The sequence below is a fragment of the Chelon labrosus genome (assembly GCF_963514085.1).
Source record: "Chelon labrosus genome assembly, chromosome: 13".
In the NCBI taxonomy this organism is placed as follows: Eukaryota; Metazoa; Chordata; class Actinopteri; order Mugiliformes; family Mugilidae; genus Chelon; species Chelon labrosus.
Window position 1 is genome coordinate 23,819,211 of NC_140346.1, and position 23,784 is coordinate 23,842,994.

A 23,784-nucleotide genomic window follows, 5' to 3' on the forward strand; every position below is an offset into this window, starting at 1 on the left:
TTCTCAAGCTATATTTAATTAAACTACTACTATCTGTTACTACCCTTACATCTCACATACAGTGTTTCCTCACTTATTTAATACGTTGTATTAAGGAGCATAATTTCATATGGTGATAAATTGCAGCAGACTGATGACATTTATGGCTGCTCAGCTCTCCTGTCATTAGCAAATTGGGTTTAGAGGCTGAAATGATCCAAAGAGACCTGGTAAGTATTCAGCCAGACACAATGTAGCTCTGAAGAATGACTGTCATCATCAGTGGAAATGAGCTTGTCTCTCACATCTTTTATCCACTCAAGTCAATTTTTCATTCTTTCCTAGCAACCAGGACCTTTGTATTTCCTGTGAGGGAGCTGCTGAGAGTTATCCATTTTGTCATTTCCTCAGTTAATCTTACGTAGCGTGAGAAACATCTTCCCAGCACATATGAGTCAGTCTAACAACTCAGGTTAATTCACCATTTTTTCTTTAAATTTTGAAATAATAAGAAAATTTTGGCCATAGCTTTAAAGGGGAACTACTGTTTTTTACAACCTGGACCTTATTTCTGGCATAAAATACGATCGTTTACTCACCGATTTAGCTTTTGTGTCATTTGTAGGAGATATTTAGATCTGCATATATCCATATAGTGGGAGTGACTGGGGCACCGAAATGCAGCATCTAAATAATGCATTATCTGCCGTGAAACTCGTTCATTTCACCAATATTTTGATATCGTACGCAAGCGCCGTGCGAAACCGCGACGGTCGGCTTGATTACCTGTAATTTACGTACTATAACAAAATAAATTAACGAGTTTCGTGCCAGATAATGCGTTATTTAGAGGCTGCGTTTCAGTGCCCCAGTCACTCCCACTATATGGATATACACAGATCTAAATATCTATTACAAATGACACAAAACTTATATGGGTGAGTAAATTATCGTATTTTAAGCCAGAAATAAGGACCAGGTTGTAAAAAACAGTAGTTCCCCTTTAAGAGTGAGGAATGAAACCTCGGTCCAGGACGTAGTGTCTAGATGCGACAAGATGATTTAGACTATACTGACATTACTGCCCACACCTGTACAATGAGCATGCTGAAAGAGGAGACTGCCTTAACAAAAGCTGAGAGGACGAATGTGTCATTTTTCTTTCTCCTTCATTTTTCTTAGTGAAGGGCTTTCTCTTCCCCAAAGCCCCTGCCTTTAAAATCATACAAAGATGCTGCCGTGCATCCGTTAACTTCTCATAAGTTGAGTAAGTCTGGCGTCTGTGCTGTGATAAGTCGCTCCCAAACAAGCTGAACTCTCGTGTGGCACTGTTTAATTGGCAAAACTGGAAACAAATAAATCCATGTTGAATTTTAATATTCGGCCCTCGTTTCTGTATTTTTATTTTTTATTCCTGGCTGTACTCGATAAATGTTATAAACATGGGCTGCAGAGGCCTTAATGATCCATTCCCTGCACCATGTCGTCTTTATTCTCTCAGCCTCTCCACTGTCTCAGGATTAACTTATCTGTCCTCCAGGCAGTAAGCGAAAGCTAAATTCTGCATCCTTAACACTTTTTTTTTGTGTGTTTTCTCACAGGGAGAGTCCAGATGCTAAACCCATGCAGTGATATGTAGTGAGGTGAACTGGGTATACTGCGAAGTGCTAAAGCGCTAAAGCGACTTAAAAGTGGATTCTTGAGTACATGGTCCCTAAACCTTTAGGACTACAGATGTCTGTACTTTACTATAAGTGCTGGTTTTAAGATTGAATTATATATGTGAGCCTTTTGAACCAACCTCAGAATTACACATTTTTAGTAACACTTACTTCCATTGTTGTCACATTTGTGACACTTTCCTCTCTGGTTTTCCCCATCCTGGGTTCTTACTTAGCAGAAAAACAAAACCCTTTTACAGATTTTATCCAATTTTCTCCAGAAGCAAATTAGTAACTGCTAATTTTGAAAAGTGGTGTACCCATACCATGTTGAAGAATTGAAGAAATTTGAAATTGAAAGCTTCTATGGTTCTATTTATTTTTAATACAATATTAAAATCATATCAATCAGCTAGATATTTAAACTTCCTGGAGTTGTATTGTTTATTTTAATGTAAGATGCATGGTCACTGCTGAACCAATTGAACTAATGAAGCAATATTTCCATGTTGAAAAATCAGTGGACGTCAGTGGCTGCCTTAAACGGCCAAGAAAATACATTGAAAAAAATCAAAAACTGTCCAGTGTGCTTCAGTTGTCAGCCTGTTATGTTGTAATAGTATAAGTTAACCCATCCAGTGTAAATATACTGTATATTTATTCATTATGTGTACCTGCTTGTCACAGGGTTGCGTGGGGTTGGAGTCAATAACAGCTGTTAAAAGCGCCTGTGGTTCTATTTATTTAAATACAGCATATTCAAATCAGTTGGCTAACTATTTAAACTTCCTTGAGTTGTATTGTTTGTTTTAAATCAATATTTTTTTAATGTAAGCTGCATGGTTACTGCTGAATCAATTGAACTAATGAAGCAATATTTACATGTTGAAAAATCAGTGGACGCCAATGGCTGCCTTAAACGATCAAGAAAATACATTGAAAAAAATCAGTTGTCAGCCTGTTATGTTGTAACACTCGTAGTTAATCCATTCAGGATATATATACTGTATATCTGTCATTAACTGTACCTGCTTGTCACAGGGTTGTGTGGGGTTGGAGTCAATAACAGCTGGTCTTAGTTGCTGTTAAACGATTACCTCGCCCCCTTCCACGCACAACGGACATTCAAAAGTAATTTAAATGCTTCTTACAGTCATTAGTATCAGCAAATTATCTGACAGAAACATTGAAATTCAACGAAAAGCTGGATTTTTTAAAATCTTCCACTACTGTAAGTCATTTTGAACGTGAATATTATTACTTTCTTACTGTATTATTTGGAGCCTTTTTCTCGTCGTAACTTCTACCGCCTGACCATCCAGACTCTTTGGGTTGGACCGATTTTGTAACTTTTTAATGAACACCAACCGTCTCTGAGTTAGCGCACAGTGGGCTGAAAAGCCTCGACTGTGAAGCAACAGACGAACTGATCATCCGCAACAAAAGCAGCCCTTACTGAAGTACCCACCATATACAAACAGTATATATTCAGCACTGCTGGTCCCCAGGTGGTTGCTGGCCTCACAGCGGTATGTGCCATTGTCTGTTTTGTTTAGTGTGGTGATGGTGAGTTCCGTGCCCTCCACGATCATACGCTCAATGTCTGGCAGCTCTCCTCCATCTTTAGACCACAGCACTGGTTCCGGTCTGGGGAAAGAAATACAAACAACACTGTAGATAATATTTCCTCTTTATTTTTCTATGTATGAGTTCCTGAATGCTGTAATTCATCTGTAATGAAGAAGAATCACATGATTAACTACTATCCAGTTAAATAAATTCCAACTTACATTGGGTTTCCTATGGAAACGCACTCCAGTTTGAAGTATTGTCCTTCTTGTGGAATAATTAGCGAATGTGTAATCTCCAGATGGGGAGCATCTGTTAACAAGAGACAAAAATAAATCGAATGTTATGGCAGTATTATGTGCTAAAGGCTTTAAGTCACTGACAAAGTATTACAGTAGTTAGCTATACCCATTGGGTAGCACTTAGCTCTAAGCCCATATCCGTGTTCTGCTTTGGTACTAATCCCTTACCTGAAAACTAATCCTACACTAATCCAGAACAAATGCAAAGCTAAACCTGCAGACATAAATGTAATCTCAATCCTTGTATTTCCTCTCAATGCTAATCTTATACCTAATCCAGATTCAAGAGGTACGACTGCACTCACAGTGGACCTCCAGGACCTCGGTTGTCATGTAGGGGTTGGACAGAGACACGTGCTCCACGCTGCAGGTGTATGCAACGCCGTCATCCCGTCGATCCACCTGGAACTGGAGGCTACTCCTCACTGTGAATGACTTTCCTGTGGCGTTCACCTCCTTAGTGCCTGCAGAGAGTCGGAAAATGAAGTGCAATGCACCGGTAAGATTTTGAACATTTGGAGGGATTTGATACAAAAAAAAAGAAACATTTTTGACTGTGTAAAAAATGTGAGAAACTTCAAATTTTATTTCAAGATGTTGCTTTTCTGAAATATACAGCCTCAGTGTTGTTGTTGTTTTTCCTCTGCATCTCCTTTGAGCCTTTGGCCTTTGAAAGTCGAGTCAAAGTAGAGTGAATAGTGAAGGGAGAGCAATATGAGCGTTGACTCGGTTGGTTGGGTGTGTTTGCTCCTCCAGGACCATCTCTCAAACACCCCAGTCAACACAAACAGGCACACACTCTCCCCTAGCAGCATGGGGTGGATTTCTATTGTAGTCACACTTTTCTTCCTCTTCTTTGTCTTAGCTTCATGCAAAAACATTCCCCCCTTGCTCAGCTTCAGATCTTGATTTGTGTTTGGGGTTTTTCTGCCCTGTGAGGTTGTCTTCATTAAGAGGGGCCTCTTAACTTATAATTGGAAGCATTTCTTTGTAGTTTTCTGCTGCTCTCCTGTCAGCATTTAGTGTTGTACTGCTGCTTTTCTCTGGAAACAGCTATGCACAGCTATTGGATCTGAACAAAGCAAAATGGACAAAAAGCATCACCTAACAATGGTCTCACAAGGACTTTTTTTTTTTAGAGATGCCACTGTTCTCATCACAACCTCCCCTAACATCTTCCTCACGCTACATCCTCTTTCTCCCCCTGGACTATCTGCCATCCAGTGCAAGCCCAAGTCAATCGATATATGCGTATGTACTCGCCCCGCTCCTTACGAAACAAGCGCGGCCACAAAATCCCTAGGTCTATTAAATGCTAAAAGCCTCTTGCAATGAAACCCAGATCACCTATATCATCATCATTTTTGGGCTGATCTGTTCCATTTGTTCCTCTCCACCGATTCCCTTTGATTTTGTCATGTGGAAGGGGATTAATATTTTATTGGAGCTACTAAGAGTGGAAGCTCTATTACTATTTAGACTGCTACAGCTCCAGTACTGAAATGGCTTGACATAATCCCAATGCACTGCAGTTTAAGTACAAATGTACAAAGTGCAAATGATCAAAAATGGATATTTAAAGTGAACTAATGTTTCAGAAACTTCACTGTACTTTTTATTTAGTCTTTAACTTCATGTACTGTAAGTTCCCATACAGTAATCATTACATGTGAATTGTGTTATAGACATTACAGTTCAGGAAAAAACATATTTGCAAATTTTTGAGCTAAATTTGGAAATGACCACCATCAGTCTGATATTTATTAATTACTAGTACGGCATTTCCTTGCACAAAGTCAAACTTCTGAACGAAAAATCACAATTGAGCGATGTATCACAAATGACTGAGTTTGCAGAAAAATCTCACATATCATTTGAACAAACAAGAAAGTCAGAGGCCTTGCATTTGAGAGTCAAAGGCCTTGAGCTTTGCCCTCGAAGTGCAGGAGGGGAACAGGAAGTGCCTCTGCGGCATTAAACACAAATCTCTCCAGCTTTTCCTCTCATTTGTCAAGTCCCCCTGCAGCATCAGAGCTACAACAGAGAAGCTGTCAGTCTGTTTCAAGGCAGCTGCGAGCACTGCCAGAGAGCACGCACAGGCAGCTTTCGCAAGAATGGGAATGTGCCCAGGTGCACTTGCTTTGAACGAAAACCCTTAAGACGCCATCAGATCTAGATTCAGGCAACTAGGGGCACCCCTCTAATCACCACGGTGCTACCTGTGGTACTGTACCTCAGTGACAGGGTCTGATTTTAAAGGTAACAACAGGATTGGTAAGGTATTAAAATGTTGCCTTTCCTTTGATTTATTAGGCTCGAACCTTGAAGAAATTAGTTCATAACTACTAAAGGTCTAGTTCATTGTACAAAGATGTCAGAGACATTATGTAAAAACACTAATTTTACCCTTACAACATTTTAAAATGGGCCTCTTTCAATGTGAGAACCTCTCTGTCGGCACAGTTTGAAACCTGCTCCCTGCTGACCAGTAATCACAGCCTAAAATGTTTTGGGAAATTTCCCCTCATTCTTACCAGTGACTCCATTTCTCAATTCATTAGCTCCAGAATTTCCTTTAACTTTAAACTCATAAAATCTTTTTTGCTTCATTTGGCCGTCGTAAGGGCCTTTAATTTTACATCGGAACATGTTTATCCTTAATGAACAATCTAGCACACTTAGTATTTCGTTGAGGGCAAAGAGGCATAAGGAACTTACTCTGCTGGTAAATGTGTGGCCGGGTTTCCGTGGCGACAGATGCAGTGGATTTTCCATCAGTTTGAAACATGTGCTCTCACGACGCTTCAATATGTTCACACATTAAGATCTCATCGAGGCTAACAGGTGGCTTTAATCAATCCACCGGCATTAATTTTCTAGGATACTGTATAGTAGGATGGCAATTAAGCTTTAATTACACATTTGTAATGTTGTTTTTATGATATCAGTGTAACATCTGTTTAAAATTTAACATTGTGGCATAGACATTTTCTTCATAATTCACGAGTCTTGTGTTTAATCAAAGCCACCACAGAAGATGAGAAACAGCTCGGATTTGGGTTCTCCGTGAAGAACGTACCTCCTGTAGTATCCGGCCGTTAAATGAGACCTGATTGGGTTAGATCACAGGAGGAGGAATGAGACGGTGGCTGGAAATGTACCAGGAATTGGATTTTACCCTGGATAGATCCTCCGGCTGGTAGTAGACATGAGAGTTACTGGACTCTGTTGGTGCTACGCTGTACTTTTATTCCCAGCAAAAGATCAGGGATCAGTTCCCACTTTAAATTTGATCTCTGTACTGAGTGGGATAAATTAAAGGGATAACTATATCCACACGAACCTGTTTAGAAAATGTGTTTTTATTGAATTTGTTTATTCTTTTACTATTTTACTATAAAAAAAAAACTCAGTTTTTATGCTTGCTTTTGTACAATGGTTTAAACTAAAGTTTTATCTTACATCAGTCCACCAAAATCCATAATGCTTCCATAATCTTCTACAACATCCCCTATAGCTGCTAGGAATGTAAATTAACTGATTTATAACTGTTTTATGTTTAACTTCTAAAGAGTAAAGAGATTAGTTTGCATCGACTTGCAGTGCATAAGAAGCGTATAAGGAGAAACTTTGAAGCTCCCCTATGGATGCTGGTATATTACTGTAATGTGGCCCACTTGCAAAAATTCTCAGATATCATCACACTTTCGCAGAACATTTCGCACCTATCTTAAAACTCAGTTCACACTTACAACCTGTCCTTAACATAATCAGACAGTAGAGGGTTAGAGGTGCAATGGCCGCAATGGCACAGGGAGATTTGAACTGGGAAAAAAAGTGTAAATATCTGCAATAAACTGACGTCTTGTTTCTGCTCGTGTGACATTCTCTGGCAAAGCCGCGATCATCAAAGAACTAACAAATGCGTGAAGAGACCTTGGTTTTGATGGCCGTATCAAACGTGAAGAAGCGGCAGATGAGAAGGTCATTTTCTGAGGGAAGTAAGTGCGTGCAGGAATAAATGATCAAATAAAGGGAAAAAAATGAAAATGATCTGATTAACACATGATGCACATAATTAAGGCTATATATAGACCCATATTTAGAAGTTGTTTTAATAAATTAAAGCAAGGTTAGATTGTATTACAGTCATCTGGTGACACAACGCATTCATTCGCACATTGAAATATTTACCACAGCCTTTCCGTGCTAAAGAAGATGCTCTGTAAGGGGAGCACTGTGATGTCTGACATCCTCGGATTAAAGAGGAGTGCAGCGCAAACATGAATCAGCTAGACCAATTTGTTTCCATTTTCTTTGGCTGCAAACAAGACTTAAAAGGTTCTTCCACTGATTGGAGAAAGTCACAGTTGTTGCTGCTCACATTCGACAGATCACAGTTAAAAGTTGCAACAAACTCAGAAAGTTAGAAATGTTAGAAACACATACAGCTGCAAAACATCAGGGTAAAATACTGGACTTTTTGTGATATTTTAAGTTTATTTGTACTTGGAGAACAGTAGGCAAGCCTCTTCATTCAAACGTCCTGATATCGATGCTGAACAGAACCGTAAAAAGAAAATATAGGCCGCTTCATGCATGCAAAGACAGGGACAGTGGGTGGATTATTTCCTCAACAGATTACAATATGAAGCTGTCATTCAGCGACAAGTAATTTGTATTGCTCTATTCTTTGCAAACAAATTATTTGACACCGGATGACGGTTGCATTTTGAGGTTTGTAATGCCGTGTGCTTCTAATATAAATTGTCGAAAAACAAATCATCAGAGCATGAAATAAATATGACATGTTTTTTGCTATTACACCTGCTGTCGCCTTGGAGCTTTGTAGGCTGGTCCCCCAGTGGGGATAAATTTGACTGACAGCTGACACAGGCGGCAGTGATCTTCCGCAGAAGAACCAATGACAAAACATGCTGCTCCCAGCACATACTCACTAAAGAAAGCTTTAAAGCAGCACCTACAAAAGACTTGGATCCAGAGCACTGATTGACATTCCCTCCTCTTTGACACTTTGACGCGGAATAGCGTTTTTTTAAGTCAAGCCCTTCAGTCTCTGCTAAGTTCTTTATCTCTCCTCGACTTGGAAATGCATCACACCGGGTCTGTTTGCCCAAGTGGCTTAATAAAACCCTGTGTATGCAAAAAAGAACTAACAAAAGCACATTTGTATACAAGAAATCAGTCTGGAGAGACCCGGAGCACTTGATCTTTTATAGAGATATGCACTTTTCACATCATAAATAAATGCCATTTCCTACATTAAATATAGATGTTGACATTTTTTGTATTAATTTTCTTTATGCATTGCTATCGACTTGCTGACCTGCGGAGGGAATGAATCTCTTGCATTTATTTATGCAGCACCACTGAAGTCAGAATCATGTATGTATAAAACTGCAAAACCCCTGCAACGCTAAACTGCTGCATTGCATTTTGTCATTTGTCTTATGTGCATATGTCCGTATATGGTAAAAAAAAAAAATATATATATATATATATATATATATATATATTCACTTTTAAAGTTATAAAGATTTATTCTAAAGTACATTTCCAAACATAAGGAACAAAAGGAATCATCTCAGCGCCTCTTGAGATGGACAGCAAGTCGGGTTGTGATGTTGTGTACCAGCTCTCCACTGGCCTTTCAGGAAGCTACGTGCATGTCATTTCAACAAGAAAACTTCATATCCCGGCCCCTCTTCCATCAATCATCATGCCATGTTGGGCAGACACAGACAGAACCACCAAGAAAAAGCTCTCTGGTGCAAATCTTCAATAAAGAGCAACTGTCACACTGAGCCTCCACAGCGGGCTCCATTACATTAAAGAGCTCCGTGCAGCATACCTCTGCCATCAAATTGGGGAAAAACATTCCATTCCTATTTTTCAAAGTTTTTGTCTTTCTAGTGGCTTTTGAAAGCAGGGAAGAGATGGTGATAAAAGCTATAAAAACACAAAGTGCAGAGCTTCAGACAGTTTTTTAAAGAGGTTTACAAGAAAGCGAAAAAGCTTGTAAGGCACGCTGTGTAACCACCGAAAAGTTCTGCTGGTTTATTGTGATCAGCGCACGTTTACAGTGCACCATCTGCTGCCTTGCACATTGTCTCTGTCGGTGATTTTTTTTAAGCCGTGGTGAAACTAGTTATCTGGCCTTTCCGAGGTTGCATTCATGTGCGAAGAAATTTGGGATACGATGGCAGACAAGTATAAATGCGAAATCCAAAGAGAATCACATGCAAAAAAATAAATACATTTCTAGAAAGCCTGCAGGTTTTGTGCCCTTATTATTGCAAAGTGGTGGAGAATCCATGATTTAGTGAGAGTTAGTTTATTGACGAGGTCAGTTACACAATTAACAGAAAGGTGTGATGATAAAAGAGCTGTCGGCAATTGTCAGTCGATTAAAAACATCTTCTGTTTGTTTCAATATAAGAATTTTGGTATTTTTACAATCCCTAGACTTGACATTCTCATGTCTTATAATCAGCTTTAGTGTTATGTGATGGATTTGTTTTCTGATCAACCTTCTGAATACGTCATTACTTTAATGCACCTAACAATAAGTACAGTCTGCTGTGTATTACAATTTGAAGCAATCCAGGACTCTCCTCTGTGTCTTCGCTTCGGTTTCATGGCGGACACTCCAGCATTATTATGACAGCTTCCAAGGACAGCAGCAAAGCTGGCTGCGGGCCATGCGAATCATGGCACCGCTAAACCCCGGCCAGTGGAACAATGCATGAATATGGACACAAAAGAAGGCAGCCGCAGAACGGGCTTGACAGTACGGATGTCTCCCAGAGGGTGCAAGTGGTAACAGAGGATACAACGCTCTGTTAAATCAACACCACACGCTTACCTTGGACCTCCTTGTCATTTCGGAACCACCGGATGTTGGCGGCCGGTTTGCTGCCCGGTGTGGTGCACGTCAGAGTGATGGCATCCCCCTCCATGGCCGGCTTGGTGAATCCGGTGATCTCTGGTCGTCCTGGCACTCCTGTGACGCATGGAAATATAAATCTAAATAACATGCTGAGTATGTGTTAAGTTGCAGGTTGTATTCCTCTGACAGCAAAAATAACTAACTGACAATAATTCCCTGCAAAATTCTTCTTTAACAACAGCAAATTTCCGGTGTGCAGAATCAAAAAAAGGATATTAAACATGAAGCAGAGCACGGCCAACATTAAATCAAGTTTCTAAATTCTAAAATAAAATAAAAAATTACCACCAAACAAAAAAAAAAAAAAACGGCTGTGGCTTCATTCTTCCTGTTTATCTCCAAGTATGAATAAATGAACTCTGAAAGTGTTGGCAGCTTGTGGGAGGTGTCTTCTAGTTTTCTTCTATTTATTTTTGCATATCCTTCAGCACACCTGTCTGAAGCAGGTGTGAAAATAATTCTTTTTTTTTTTTTTGTGGCTGTCCTGTGGCAGAAAATGAAAAATAGAAACGCTACACGCCAGAAAGTTCAACTGTTATCTTTTGTTCTAGCAGAAAAAATGGTCACACGTTTTTTTTTGTTTTTTTCTTTTTGTTTTGTTTTTTTAACACAAGATACTAGACTGTGCAGGATTTCATGCTGCCAGAATGTGAAGAATTAGCTGCAAGTAATTGGCCTGTGGAGATTGCACCAAACCGGACATGCCTACCCAGGACGGTGAGAAAGGCTTTGGTGGTCTTGACAGGCATGGTGAACAGCGAGCAGGTGTACTGGCCCTCGTCTGACAGGCTGACGTCGCTGATTCTAATGGTGAGCTCCTGCGACGAGGCTCGCACCAGCTCGATTCTGTGGTCCCTCAGGGCTGCGAAAGAAAGGAGGTCACAAATATTCACAGAGAGCACCTAAAAAAAATAAATAATAAGATAAGAATGAATTTACTAATGTGCATATTCAACCTGAATTCAGCGACGACAGCTAACTTGTAGAGCACAACGTGCCATTCAAATGACCTTTACCAGAGCAAGGCTGAACACACTGCGCTTTCAGTTTGTTGTCAAATACTGCAAACACATACTGCGGCCAGTGGTTTGGAATATTCTCTTCATATTTGCATTCTAGGCTGACGGGCTTATTCGCAGTCAAGGAGAATACAGAAGGCATCAGTGGGGAGCACTGGAGCGTAGCAGCAGGCAAAAAAAAACCAACAACAACAAAAAAACAACTTACAGTAATCGCACAGTAATACATTTGAGGTATTGATTTACACTTTAACACTTTTGGCAACTGACTCTACTCGTTCTCACCCTCTGTGATATCACGTAGCCTATAATTGGAGGGGAAATGCTAAATAATTTCATGTTTATAAAGCGACACCTCGGTCTGCTACGTTCGCATGCTATTTTCATCAGGATAATTGTATTGTTCTAAATTTATGTTAGGGTGGTGGTTAGCACTGATGCCTCACAGCAAGAAGGTTCTGGGTTTGAATCTGTGTGGAATTTGCATGTTCTTCCTGTGTCTGCGTGGGTTCTCTCCGGGTACTCCGGCTTCCTCCCACCATCCGGAGATAATCGGTGATTCTAAATTGGCCGTAGGTGTGCATGTGAGTGTGAATCTGTCTCTCTGTGTTAGGGGTCCAGGGTGTACAGTGCCTCTCGCCCGATGACAGCTGGGATTCGACCCTTCACAGGACAAGCGGTTACAGAAGATGAGCAAAACGTCTGTAAAACACACTGCTTAATTACTTTCTGTTCACTTTTTAAATGCATTATCTTGATAATCATTATTCACAGAGCCTTACTGCAGACTTAAAAAACACAGCAGATACATACAAATTAGCAACCGCTGCTAATGTAGTAATAGACTTTTTTACAGCAGACAATTATTTGTGTCTGTAGAGGAAGCACGGGTGTCTTAATTATGGCTGCATGACACACGGGGGAGGTTTTGCTTTGGTTTACTGTCACGACTTACTGGTACGCTAAATGGAACCAAACCATCATTTATATACCTGTGCTTTCCGAACCGGGACAAGCCAAAATATCTGCCCTGAAACAAGCTAATGAGCATTCTTGCATGAGTGAGAAATAAAACCTTTTCGTGTTTTCTTAAACTGCCGGACACCTTCACCATTTCTCGGCCTGCGAAGCCGCACATCCAAGCTGAATAAAAAGTTCATCTCGTACCTGTCATCTCTTATACAGTTTTCAAATTGAGAATCACCTGCTCCTACGAGCGGCCAACCACAGAGGCCAGGAAGGAGAGTGCTCTTCATTGAATAAATTACACATTCTTAATCCTCAGTCCCTTAAGGCCTGGCCGGCTCTCTCCCTGGAACTACTTTCATCCAAAGTAATTTGAACTCCATTGAATTGCGCTGCGCCGGGAAAATCTGGCAAAATGCAGCAGCGTTAGGCGCCGATTAGGATTTAATCACTGTGGCCAAAGCAGTGTCCTTTCAGATAACGAAGAAATCTCTCTGAAAATCGCTGACGATGTCTCTGTTTGATTTTAGCGATAAACATACACAGACGTGTGGTACACAATTAAATTAGGTCGGCTGAAGTGGCTATTAGGTTTACACGGGCCTACTAGGTCATTATCAACAACGCTGTTCTTCAGCTTCAATTACACCGTATCATTTGATGATCATTATCGTATAATCACACACATGCTAAAAAAGGAAAAAAAAGACTGATGCCCCTGAGAAGTTTCTTATTAGACTCTTTGTTATCCAAGAATAAAGAGTGGTGTAAATAAAAACAATCTTCAAGCAAGAATTAAAATTTAATAACGAGCTGTGCCATCAGGCAGCCAGCTTATTATGTGCCACGGGGCTTAATACAAACATTTGATGGTCTTACTGTAGTAAACAGCATCCTGAAACAAAGCTGTCTGATGTTCTTTGTAGTTAAGCATCCTCTCCACAGAGCTCGAAAAAGGCCCAGGGGCTCAGGCAGAAAACAGCAAACCCTTTGGTGAATAGATGCATTGGAGAGGTGATGGGGTCCAAGCAAACATCGTACAGGAACTCAAAAGATATGGAAGTACAGGCTGGGAGGATCAAAGCTTTGGACAAGATGACATACTATCCTTCCCCTTGCCCACATCCCTCTATCTGTGTAACACACAGAGGAGAGACACAGAGAGAAACAGGCCATCTTTTCTTCTTCTTAACCCACTGATCCTAGAAGCACAAGCACCTCCGAGATGCTGATAAATTTTGTGTTTCTGCTTTGTAAAAGGGGATTTGTTAACGGAAAGCTGCTGATGTCTTTCGGTTGATAGTCCGCCCAAAATGCGTGGGCGTAAAACGTGTTGTAGTTTAATGCGGCTGCTGTGAATTGATGTCTGTCATCACCAATTTGATGCTGATGGGAAGGATTAAAATAATAAACTTCCAAATTTATTTCCGCATAGTCCATATCTTAGTGGTTAGTCAATTTACAGCGCTCAGAGATTGAGCCTGAATCCAGTAACTGATGGATCGTTCACGGTTTTGCACATTCAGCAGTAGTTGGAAAAAAAATAACTCTGGCCTTTTCATTTTCATTAGAACCAAATCTTGCCTTTATTTGAGGCCAAAAATAGATCGTCTCCATGTTTATATTGGACACATTCATGGCTATACTAGACTATTGAGATGGTGACATACATGCATCCATCCTCTCAATGCTTATGCCAGCTTGTGTCAAGGTTTATTACAAATTACTTACGTACCATTGCCACCTGTATGCCAGTGTCAGATGGTCTGCTTTGTTCAATGTAGACTTTTGATATACTTGTTTATAAAACTACTCTTGATGTACTTCCATCTACGCATAGGTCTAAAGCCTTTAAAACAGCAAAGGTATTTCCTTTTGCTCCCAGGATTTATCTGTCCCTGAAAACTGGCATGCACATCTGGCTGTGATTTTGTTATTTGATTGATATTGTCTCTGGCTATTATTTGCTCTGGTAACTTGTTACTGTTGGTGAATGTTTTTGTTATCCTGTAATTTGTCTGTAATATACTTAAGTAAAGCTTATTATAATCATTGCACCATCAGCCGTGAAGCACCATATTTCATATTTAAATAAACATAACAGTTTGCAACATACTAAATTTAGTGTTGTACAACATTCAAGGGAGTGCTTAAAAGAGGAACTACTGTTTTTTACAACCTGGACCTTATTTCTGGCATAAAATACGATCGTTTACTCACCCATATAACTTTGGTGTGATTTTTTTGTCATACGGACGATATTTACATCCTCGTATATCCATATAGTGGGAGTGACTGGGGCACCGAAACACAGCCTCTAAATAACGCATTATCTGCCGCGAAACTTGTTCATTTCACCAATATTTTGTTATGATACGCTAGTGCTATTCACCGTTGAGTCCGGAGTTACCTGTTATCATCATCCGGGGTCTGTAGATTGACCTACTAACTTCTGACCTGGATGATGTCATCGCTGAGCGCCGCGCGCACCCCCCGCGGCTTGTTTACCTGTAATTTGCTACTACTAGTTTTTTGCAACATGGCTGAATATTTTTCAGATTCTGTGGTTGCGGGCGACGACTTTGTTTATGATGGACGTCCTTACCGTTTTGAGCCAGAGTATACGGATGAGGAGCTCGTTGAAACGAGGATGCGGAGGCAGAGAGAGGAACAGCTGGCAAAAAACAACAAACCGATGCAAGTCCGCGAATACATAACAGGTAACTCTGGACTCAATGGGGAATAGCACTAGCGTATCATAACAAAATATTGGTGAAATGAACGAGTTTCGCGGCAGATAATGCGTTATTTAGAGGCTGCATTTCGGTGCCCCATTCACTCCCACTATATGGATGTATGTGGATGTAAAAGTTGTCCGAATGACAAAAAATTACACCAAAGTTATATGGGTTATATGAGTAAATGATCGTATTTTATGCCAGAATTAAGGTCCAGGTTGTAAAAAAACAGTAGTTCCCCTTTGAAATTTGTAAGTTCAAATAGCTTTGGACAAACTTGCAATTGCCACTGGAATGCAATGAGAATTGCGTTCATGGCTCTGCTATTGTCTGTAAAGAACAACCTTAAAAAAGCCCTTTAACAATGTCTTCGACTCAATAGATGCAGGGTATCACTTTAAATACCAAACAGTGACCGAATACAGTACAGACCACTGACAATTTACAAGTGACATTTAAAGCGCCAAGTAGCATACAGCTCATTTTCAGTATTCTCTGAACAACATCACATTACCATTTAAAATTGAAATACATCTAAATGTCAGCAGCTGAAATACTGATCCTGACAGGCCGAACCCAAGCAGAGGCCGAAAAGCAACTTATAGTTAAACAAAAGATAGGTCTGACTGATGCATTTGTGTTAGGCAGCCACTGGCACTACACAGCACATAGGTGAATGACATATTGATAGAATGAGATCTACAAAGGTTTGAATAACCCAAAGACAAGTGTTATCTATTACTCAAACAACATATGGCCAGGAAACCATACTAGTAGAATCCAATCCAGGCTAGAGGACCAGATTGTGGGCAGATCCGTCACAATCAGACCCAAATGCCAACGGCTGACAAAGCTTTTTTCCAGGTGCTTTAAGAAATCAATGTGATGAAAAGGTTCATTTCACCAAAACCCTAGATAGCTCCCGCGCTGTTCATTCTGCTTAGGCGGAAACATAAATCTGCACCCTGACCTTGTGTATGCTGCAGCCTTGCAGCATGGCAGCTTAATAGCATGGCAGCAGTACATCTCCTGTGATGGAGGCCTTACCAAGGCTGTCTCAAATCAGTAAAACTGACACTCTGCTTCTCCCTCAGTGCAAGTGATACTGTTGCTATGGCCCTTTGATGCAAAGTAATGTTTGCCTTGTGTCCCTGACAGTCCTTTGCACAACCAGCCATGTCAGTTGAAGACCAATCTGAGGTCTCCTGAGAGAACGGGAGTTTGTCAGATTAGGTTTTAACAATTCTGCCCGCTTTTGCTGAAAGTTATCTCACTGTGCTGTGTCCACGAACACAATCTTAACACACAAAACCGCTGTCAGAATAACTATAATATGGTGCACAGTTTTGACATGTCGAAGAAGAGCTGACAGTCTGGTTAGAAGCTACATTAGCTCTGTCCTCAAATAAAACTGGAAGCAGAGGAACTGGAAGTGCAATTATCACATGGCATTCACTTTTGCACTTCGCTGAGCAGCAGACAGATGTTAACCAGTGTTTCTAATCCAGAATGATGAAGTATCTTCTGACAGTCCAGATAGAAAAGGACATTTTACATCTATCCATTAGTCTTGGAAACAAGCTGATGGCTCTCTGGCTCAGCCAAAATATGTTACATCTGCAGTGTGTCCCCATTTGGCCATTTCTGCATGGCCTGTAACCACTTTGAGCTAGTCCTGAAATGTGAAAGCACTAGCTGTCCTTCAGCAAAAACACACGATCCTGGCACCCCCACCATCCCTCCACCCCTCCCCCGCTCTCCAGCCAGGGGCTCCACTCTTTGCAATTAGAGTGTGTTTGCTGCTGGCTGTGCTCGCTCAGTGACTGTGTGGGCGATTCTGGACGTGTTCCAGGTCTATAGTGGTGCAGGCAGGGGGCTCTTTCCCACCACACATGTGGCTGCAATTAAGAAAAGGAAAGAGCCTTGTTCCAGAGGGCCATTGTCACTGCCCGCACTCTCAGAGATCCCACAGAGCAGATGCTACTCAAATTGGACTCATTTTCCACGCTTGAAGACGGGAAGGAAAGAAAGAGGAATTCTCCCAGCAGCTATGTTACGTACCTTTTTAAAGCAGTGGATAATGAGACGGGATATATTCTTGTCTGTCCATTTCTCACTGACATAAGCTTGTACGCTAAGGGATTTTTTTTTCTGGCTTTAGGACCAATATTTCACGTGAATTCCCTAAATTAAAATTTTATTAAAACTAGTACTGTGTAGGGTTATGTAACACTGCTGGCCTACAGTGCAGTTCTATTATGGGTTTGTAAAGAATAATAATTTAGCCGCGGTTAAAAGCAACGTTTCTCAGGTGGCCCTCAAACTTCAAACAGAATTTAAATACAACATATTCTAATATAAATTATACATGAAGCATAGTAAATACTAGAGCAGCTCTTAACATTAGTGATAATAGCCGAGTGTACCACATTTGGTAGATTCACTTTTCAGTAAAGTTTGAGGTAAACCAGTACACTTAAAAGCCCATTAGTCCTTGAAGGGAGAAAGACATTAGCCGTGGCCATGAGACAGCTCTCTACATTTTAACACCAGCAAAAACAGTGTCTGGAAAGTAAACAACACTAAAAGAACAGAGTTGTGAAAATTCCCTTCACAAGAAATGAGGGATTATGGAATCAAGTTCTGTTTAAGTCTGGCACCGCCGCCGCCGCCACAACAATAATAATAATGTAGTTAAATTCAATTTCAAAGTGAGGATAGATTTACATACTGACATTTAAGATCAAGCCGAGGTAAGTCAGTCACTCGCTTAGCTGCAACAGACATCAAATGTTGTGTGTTTACTAGAATGGAGGTTTAAATGTGCTTTCATTGGTGCTCACTCAGTAATTGCATCCTTGGTAATTATCCTTCATTCTCTCAAGCTAATGAATGTTTTAATGCTCACATTAAAACATTCATTTAGCACATAACAGCATTTTGATTACTACAACCCAATTAAGATCAATTTTGCTTTGTGACCTTTATGATCCGGGCTGAATGCCCCAATTAAATGTCATGAATGATGAACCATGAACTTCTGAGAGATGGAACTGAAATAGGAACAAGTGATGTACAATTTGCTGCAGTGTATGTGCTGTTTATGCCTCTGTATCACTACACCCACTATAGATCAAATGAGCAATTTGTTATATGCCTTTGACATGCTACCTGCAGTAGCTATGCATTAATTGCATTATTCATATTCGCTATATCTGACAAAAGATTCCACTTCACCCTACATGCCTCTCAGAATATCATAGCCATTCTCTTCAGCCCCGTGACTTATGTTTTATCCTTTTCCTACAGAAGCCAAAAGCGAAGTAAATCATAATGAAGACAGCAAAGGACAGCTCTGTTCTCATTTGTCCTGCTCAGTAATAATAATTCAGGACACCGACTACAAATAAAACGGATAATTCCACAATAGACATATGGTCTAAATCAATTTTTTCCAACGTGGCAGCCCACCACAGAGCCGCTAGCAGTAACCGCTAATTGGCCTAATGTATGAAGGATGCACTGGCGTGGCTATTAAGGCGATCTATCTCTGTTGTCTCAGGCCCGTGGCAGTAGTGAGCAGGAATCTGCATGCGGGTCCTTTCCCGCAGTGTAGTCTGGAGCCTCTGCGGTGGCGACAATCAACCAAAACTCAGATATACATAATGGATGAGGACGACCGCGCCAAAAAGCCAGCTGGCGTGCTATAAGAAGTGGGCTGTGTTCCGCTTTGGACAAATATGTGGAGGCAGTCAAACCCATATGGATCAGTTGTGGGAATCCAGCAAGGTTAACAATCACTTGGGGATCTACAAGGTTTAATTGAGACTCTTATGGGATTGGATACCTTTTACACTCTTACCAGTAATATATAAGGCTATATCAGTCATTTCCTTCTTACATGCAACCTCATCTTTTATCATCATTGCAGGTCTGTCTTGAGACATGACATTGCTGCGTAGACAGATTATAGATCACAACTTGTTCAATGCACAATTGGAATTATCTTCTTTCTAACTAGGGGTTTACTAATTGAGCACTGTTGTGCTGCAAGTTGCAGTTAAATCAACAAAAGATCAGTTGCAGTAGTCTTATCATTAATTGGTATTATCCCAACAAATAACAGCATTGGCTGGTCGGTTAAAGTGCCTCGAATGTTCATGTGTTCATGTGGTCGAGAAAAGCAAAGACAGAAATATCGTAACAGGATTTTGGGATCAGTGGTCAAGTAATCTATCATGACAACTGTAATTCCAGACACTGCAGTTCATATTTTGTCTCCTGCCCACTGCCGATGTTTATCTCTTTAAACCTTGAGCTTGAGGCAAATTGTTTTAGTTACACCTAAAAAGAACATCTTCAATAGCTGCTCCAAAACCACAATACCAAAATTAACCGTGTTGGCCACTGTGGTTTGGACACATGTGGAGGAATTTTTAAATAGAAAAAGTCTCCTTGTCCTCATCACCAGGCCAGAGTGAGATCGTTTTTACTATGGCCAGGTCAAATCTGCAAATTAGCGAGAAAAACTTTTTGATAACGAGCCAACATATCAGCTACCAGATTTGATGCAGAAAAGAAGCACAACAACGCTACTTTAACGTTATTCACAGAAGCAATGCCAGTGAATGTGGCTTGCTCAGCAAGCTTTGGAAAAGATCGACTCCAAGGCGGCAGAGGGTTAACAATGGTCAGTACCTTTTCTGAATCTTATCCCGGTAGTTTAAGGGGCTCAGACTTCGCCAGACCTTCACCACAAACGTATTAGATCTGAAAGCACTGCATTGGAAAGCACTGAGAAATACTTATATTTAAAGATTTTATTTGTCCAGACTCCAGACATGACTGAAATGAACAATTGACACAAACCCTACATTTTACTATTATACTTTGAATGCTCTTGACAGACACGTGAATCCCTTTCGTCTTGGCTGCAATAGCTGCCCTTTCACATATTCTCATTTGTCAGAGTTGAATTAAAATAGAACAAACTATAATCAGGGCAAAGATCAGATTTTGTCATACTTTACTCAGCAGCTGTAAAACTCAGTTGGCATAATATGGAACGTTAGCTTTTTACTTTTTACACGTTTCACTTTATCTAACATAGCTTCTTGAAGGAATTTAAAAGGTCATTTTAATGCTCCCTTTCCTGCTATTTCATATCAAACGCCAAACACAGCCAGAAAAATGGCCTTATCTTTAACACCAAGCTTGAGGGAATGAGCAAGAGTAGATTTCAAAAAAACGCTTCCCGGCATTACTACTGTATGAGCTGAGCATCCAGGCTAACATATAAAAGCTTTATCTCCTTTGGATTACACATGCACAACGACAAACCCTCGTTCTCTGTGTGAACGGAGTGTAGGGGAAGCTTGCATGTGCATCAAATGCAAACATATGGCCATGCTGTCAGCGGCTCCCATGAGAACCGTGGTGGTACGCAGAGAGGTGGACAACAGAGACAACAGACAAAGACAACAAGCCAAGAGAAAAGGGACAATTTTATCTAAACAGCTGGTGCAAGAAAGGATACCTAAAATCTTAAGACAGAGAACAAGAAAATGCAAAATGGCTGAAATAAATTGATCCACTCGGTGACAGCAGTCTGCGGCCAGCTGTTCATCAGAGGGAGAGAGCAGCCCGCCTCGAGCTCAGCCAGTCTGCAGTTAGCCGCTGGACTGAAAGGTAGCATAAGGTTGAATCTAACATGTTTCACTGGCTCTACAAGAAGGCACAACAAACGGGAGAAGAAGGACAGTTGCAGCCCTCTGCCAAGCAATTAACTGGTGATTTGGCACAGCAGAGATTTCTTCCCAGGTGTCCCACCCTGTTCTTCGCATGAAGCTCGTGTTGTTCCACGCCTCTCGTTTCTCCTGATGGCCTCGCAGGCATCGTATTAGTTGTGCCAATAAAGCTTTTCATTTGGCTGTAGGAAATGGAGGGGAAGCGTTCCCACACTTAGCCCTGGCAACCTTTGCTGAGTGGACCACATTCATTTTATCATCCTTATTGCTCAGGAAAGGGATTCTGTCATGCAATATAAATGGTTACCCAAGAAGGGCAAAGTGGCTCATATGTATTGTGCTCTCCCTGCTCTCTTTACACGCTTATGGCAGAATCGTTCATTACTTACATGAGGAAACAGATTATAGCTTTATGTTGTAATGTATGTAAGAAACGGAGATAAGAAACGTGAACAACTACTGGTTATTTATGCCAAATGTCACAATCAAAAGATGCGATTTCATTCATTCAGGCTTTGCAGTTATTATTCTGAAAACCAAATATTTAAATGCTACATGTATTTTACACTAAGTAATTAAGACAAATAATCACAAAAACAATGGTTTTGGTTCAACGATTTCTGCTCAAATTCAAATCCTTTGGGCTCATTCACACAAGGAATATCTATTTAAGATTCAGTTAACTTTCATTTAATTGTATTTGCAAGTAATTTCGTCTAATAAAACACCTTAGACCTCATTACTAAATCCAATCAGTTCTGAGGGAGAAAGTATTTCTTCAAACCAGACTGCAACTCTCATTCTGCGGGTTCACTCCGGCATCTCTCTCGCCTATCAATTGTTATTCAAAGGGAAAGTTCATCTTCAATCACTGTGCCAATGATATTGTATTAACAGCTACGGCGTAAATGAAATGGGTAATATGCTGTGAGAAACACTGAAAGATGAACATCACAACCCTTACAAGACCAGTCCACCGCTACAGTCCCTTTCACCCCAATTCCAATTTATCAACTCCAGACTTTTGTCACCTTTAAATTGGATTTGGCTGCTGAGAGCACATTATAATTCATTCTCGCGCGGGCGCCCTGTTTCACAAGGTTGCAACAGTGTACTTCCCTTTCAGAGTGACATCCAAACAGCTTTACAAATGTAGGGCAGCTAAAATACTAATTAAGCCCAATCATGTCACAATCCATGGGCATTGTAAACAACACTGCCAGCGTCGCATGATTACAAAAGTGCAATTCAAAAATAAGTCTGTTTCTGTTTAGTTTCGCGCCTTGGGACATCAGCGGAGACATAAATTCATTAAAACTCTGCTTTGACATTATGAGAACGCATTTACTTCCCTTTTTATCATGTTTCTTTCCTGTATTCAGCCGAATGTGTGCTCGCAGGCACGCAGACAGGAACAATTTTGAACATTACAAATTTGAAAAATTAATGAATAAGGCTCCTTGCTATAATATAATCTGCCTCAGACATCTCTATCACATCCAATCATGTTATCAGCCATTATCCCCGGGAATATTTGGAATATTACTTACCTTTCTTGTCCCCGAAGAACAGGGTCTGTTGTGCTGGGTTTGACCACTGGAGGGAAGTGTTATCATTGTAATCCACACGACAGGTCATGTTAGCTGTGCCCCCCTCCACCACCGTCACATTCTGAGTTATGGGGAACTGACCCTGGCTACCTGTGGGATTAGAAGACGGAGTTTGAGGTCACGGCCATGGCATGAATAGATTGCTGTTTTCAAACTGGCTGTTATTGTCTTTTCACTGAATCACATTAATGCACCATTCAGACCTGACACCTCACAGAGTTAATGTTCTGTCATGATGTCTGTCCACTCGTCCAATTACATCAGTGTCTTCATAACATCGCAGTAAACCAAAGATGTCTTAATGGGAGCTTGGTTGACATGGACTCTAGCCTTCGACAGCTGTTAGAGCTAAAAAGACAGTGTGTTTTTGTTTTTTTTATGGTGGAAACAATGGTAGGTTTTACTCTCCCAGAGTGCCTTCCTTGTTGCCGGGCCCTAATTGGTAGCATGGCCTAATTAGAGGTAGTCATGTTCTGCTGTAGAGTGTAGAGCTGCAGCTGGGTGGTAAATTGACACGTAATCCTAGACACTGTGGGCCTTCGATCCGAGCGACTGCTGTGCCCTGAAACAGCCGCTCGTCACAGTGTGCAGAAGACATCCAAATGAGGCCTAATCACCCAGCCTTGCTGGATTTTACCTTCTTATTCCACATTTGTACTTGTCGTCTCAGCAAAGTCTCCTAATTACACGTTGCGGAAGCGTTTCTATCTGCCTGTGTTTTATTGAACTCCGCCAAGCTTAAGAAACACATGTCTAAAACCAATATTCCTTTGAATTAGACAAAGTGTAGGCTAATATGAGCCTGACCAGACTGGCCCTTTAAGGATGACAGTAAACAACAACTGTGTTAGGGCACTTGAGTTCATGCTTGAAGCTGAGTGTGCTGCCGTTGCTTGGAATCATTTATCTGCTCACAGGCTAATCTTTCTCATGATTTTACAGGTCTGCTGCGGGATCCATTTGTACAGTAATGTGCTTGAATCCGAAGGTGACATTGTCCCTGTCTCTCCCAGGTACAGTTCACCGCAGGGACAATTCAACTAAGGGAGCAGCTGTCTGCCTCATTAGTCCAGCTCACACAGGGGAGCAGAGGAGGCTGGGACATCCAAAGGTCTGTGGACCTTCCTTGACCTCGATTGTCCTGATGGAGACCATTGTCAGCTCGAGGTGAAGGTGAGGCTCACTATAAATAGTAATAGAAAAATTATTCCAGCAGCGCACAT

The 23,784-nt window shown here is 40.8% G+C and overlaps 1 protein-coding gene across 1 annotated transcript in view; it reads right to left on the minus strand.

The window, feature by feature from the left end:
- The window catches only part of cadm2b (cell adhesion molecule 2b), a 136,973-nt gene that overhangs the window by 5,985 nt on the left and 107,204 nt on the right, over positions 1-23,784 (minus strand). The window contains exons 2-7 of the mRNA XM_084559346.1: positions 22,502-22,651; positions 11,191-11,343; positions 10,398-10,535; positions 3,817-3,975; positions 3,431-3,521; positions 3,109-3,287 (exon numbers count right to left, since the gene is read on the minus strand). Coding sequence (XP_084415472.1) covers positions 3,109-3,287; positions 3,431-3,521; positions 3,817-3,975; positions 10,398-10,535; positions 11,191-11,343; positions 22,502-22,651 — 870 coding nt within the window. The remainder of the gene's footprint in view (positions 1-3,108; positions 3,288-3,430; positions 3,522-3,816; positions 3,976-10,397; positions 10,536-11,190; positions 11,344-22,501; positions 22,652-23,784) is intronic.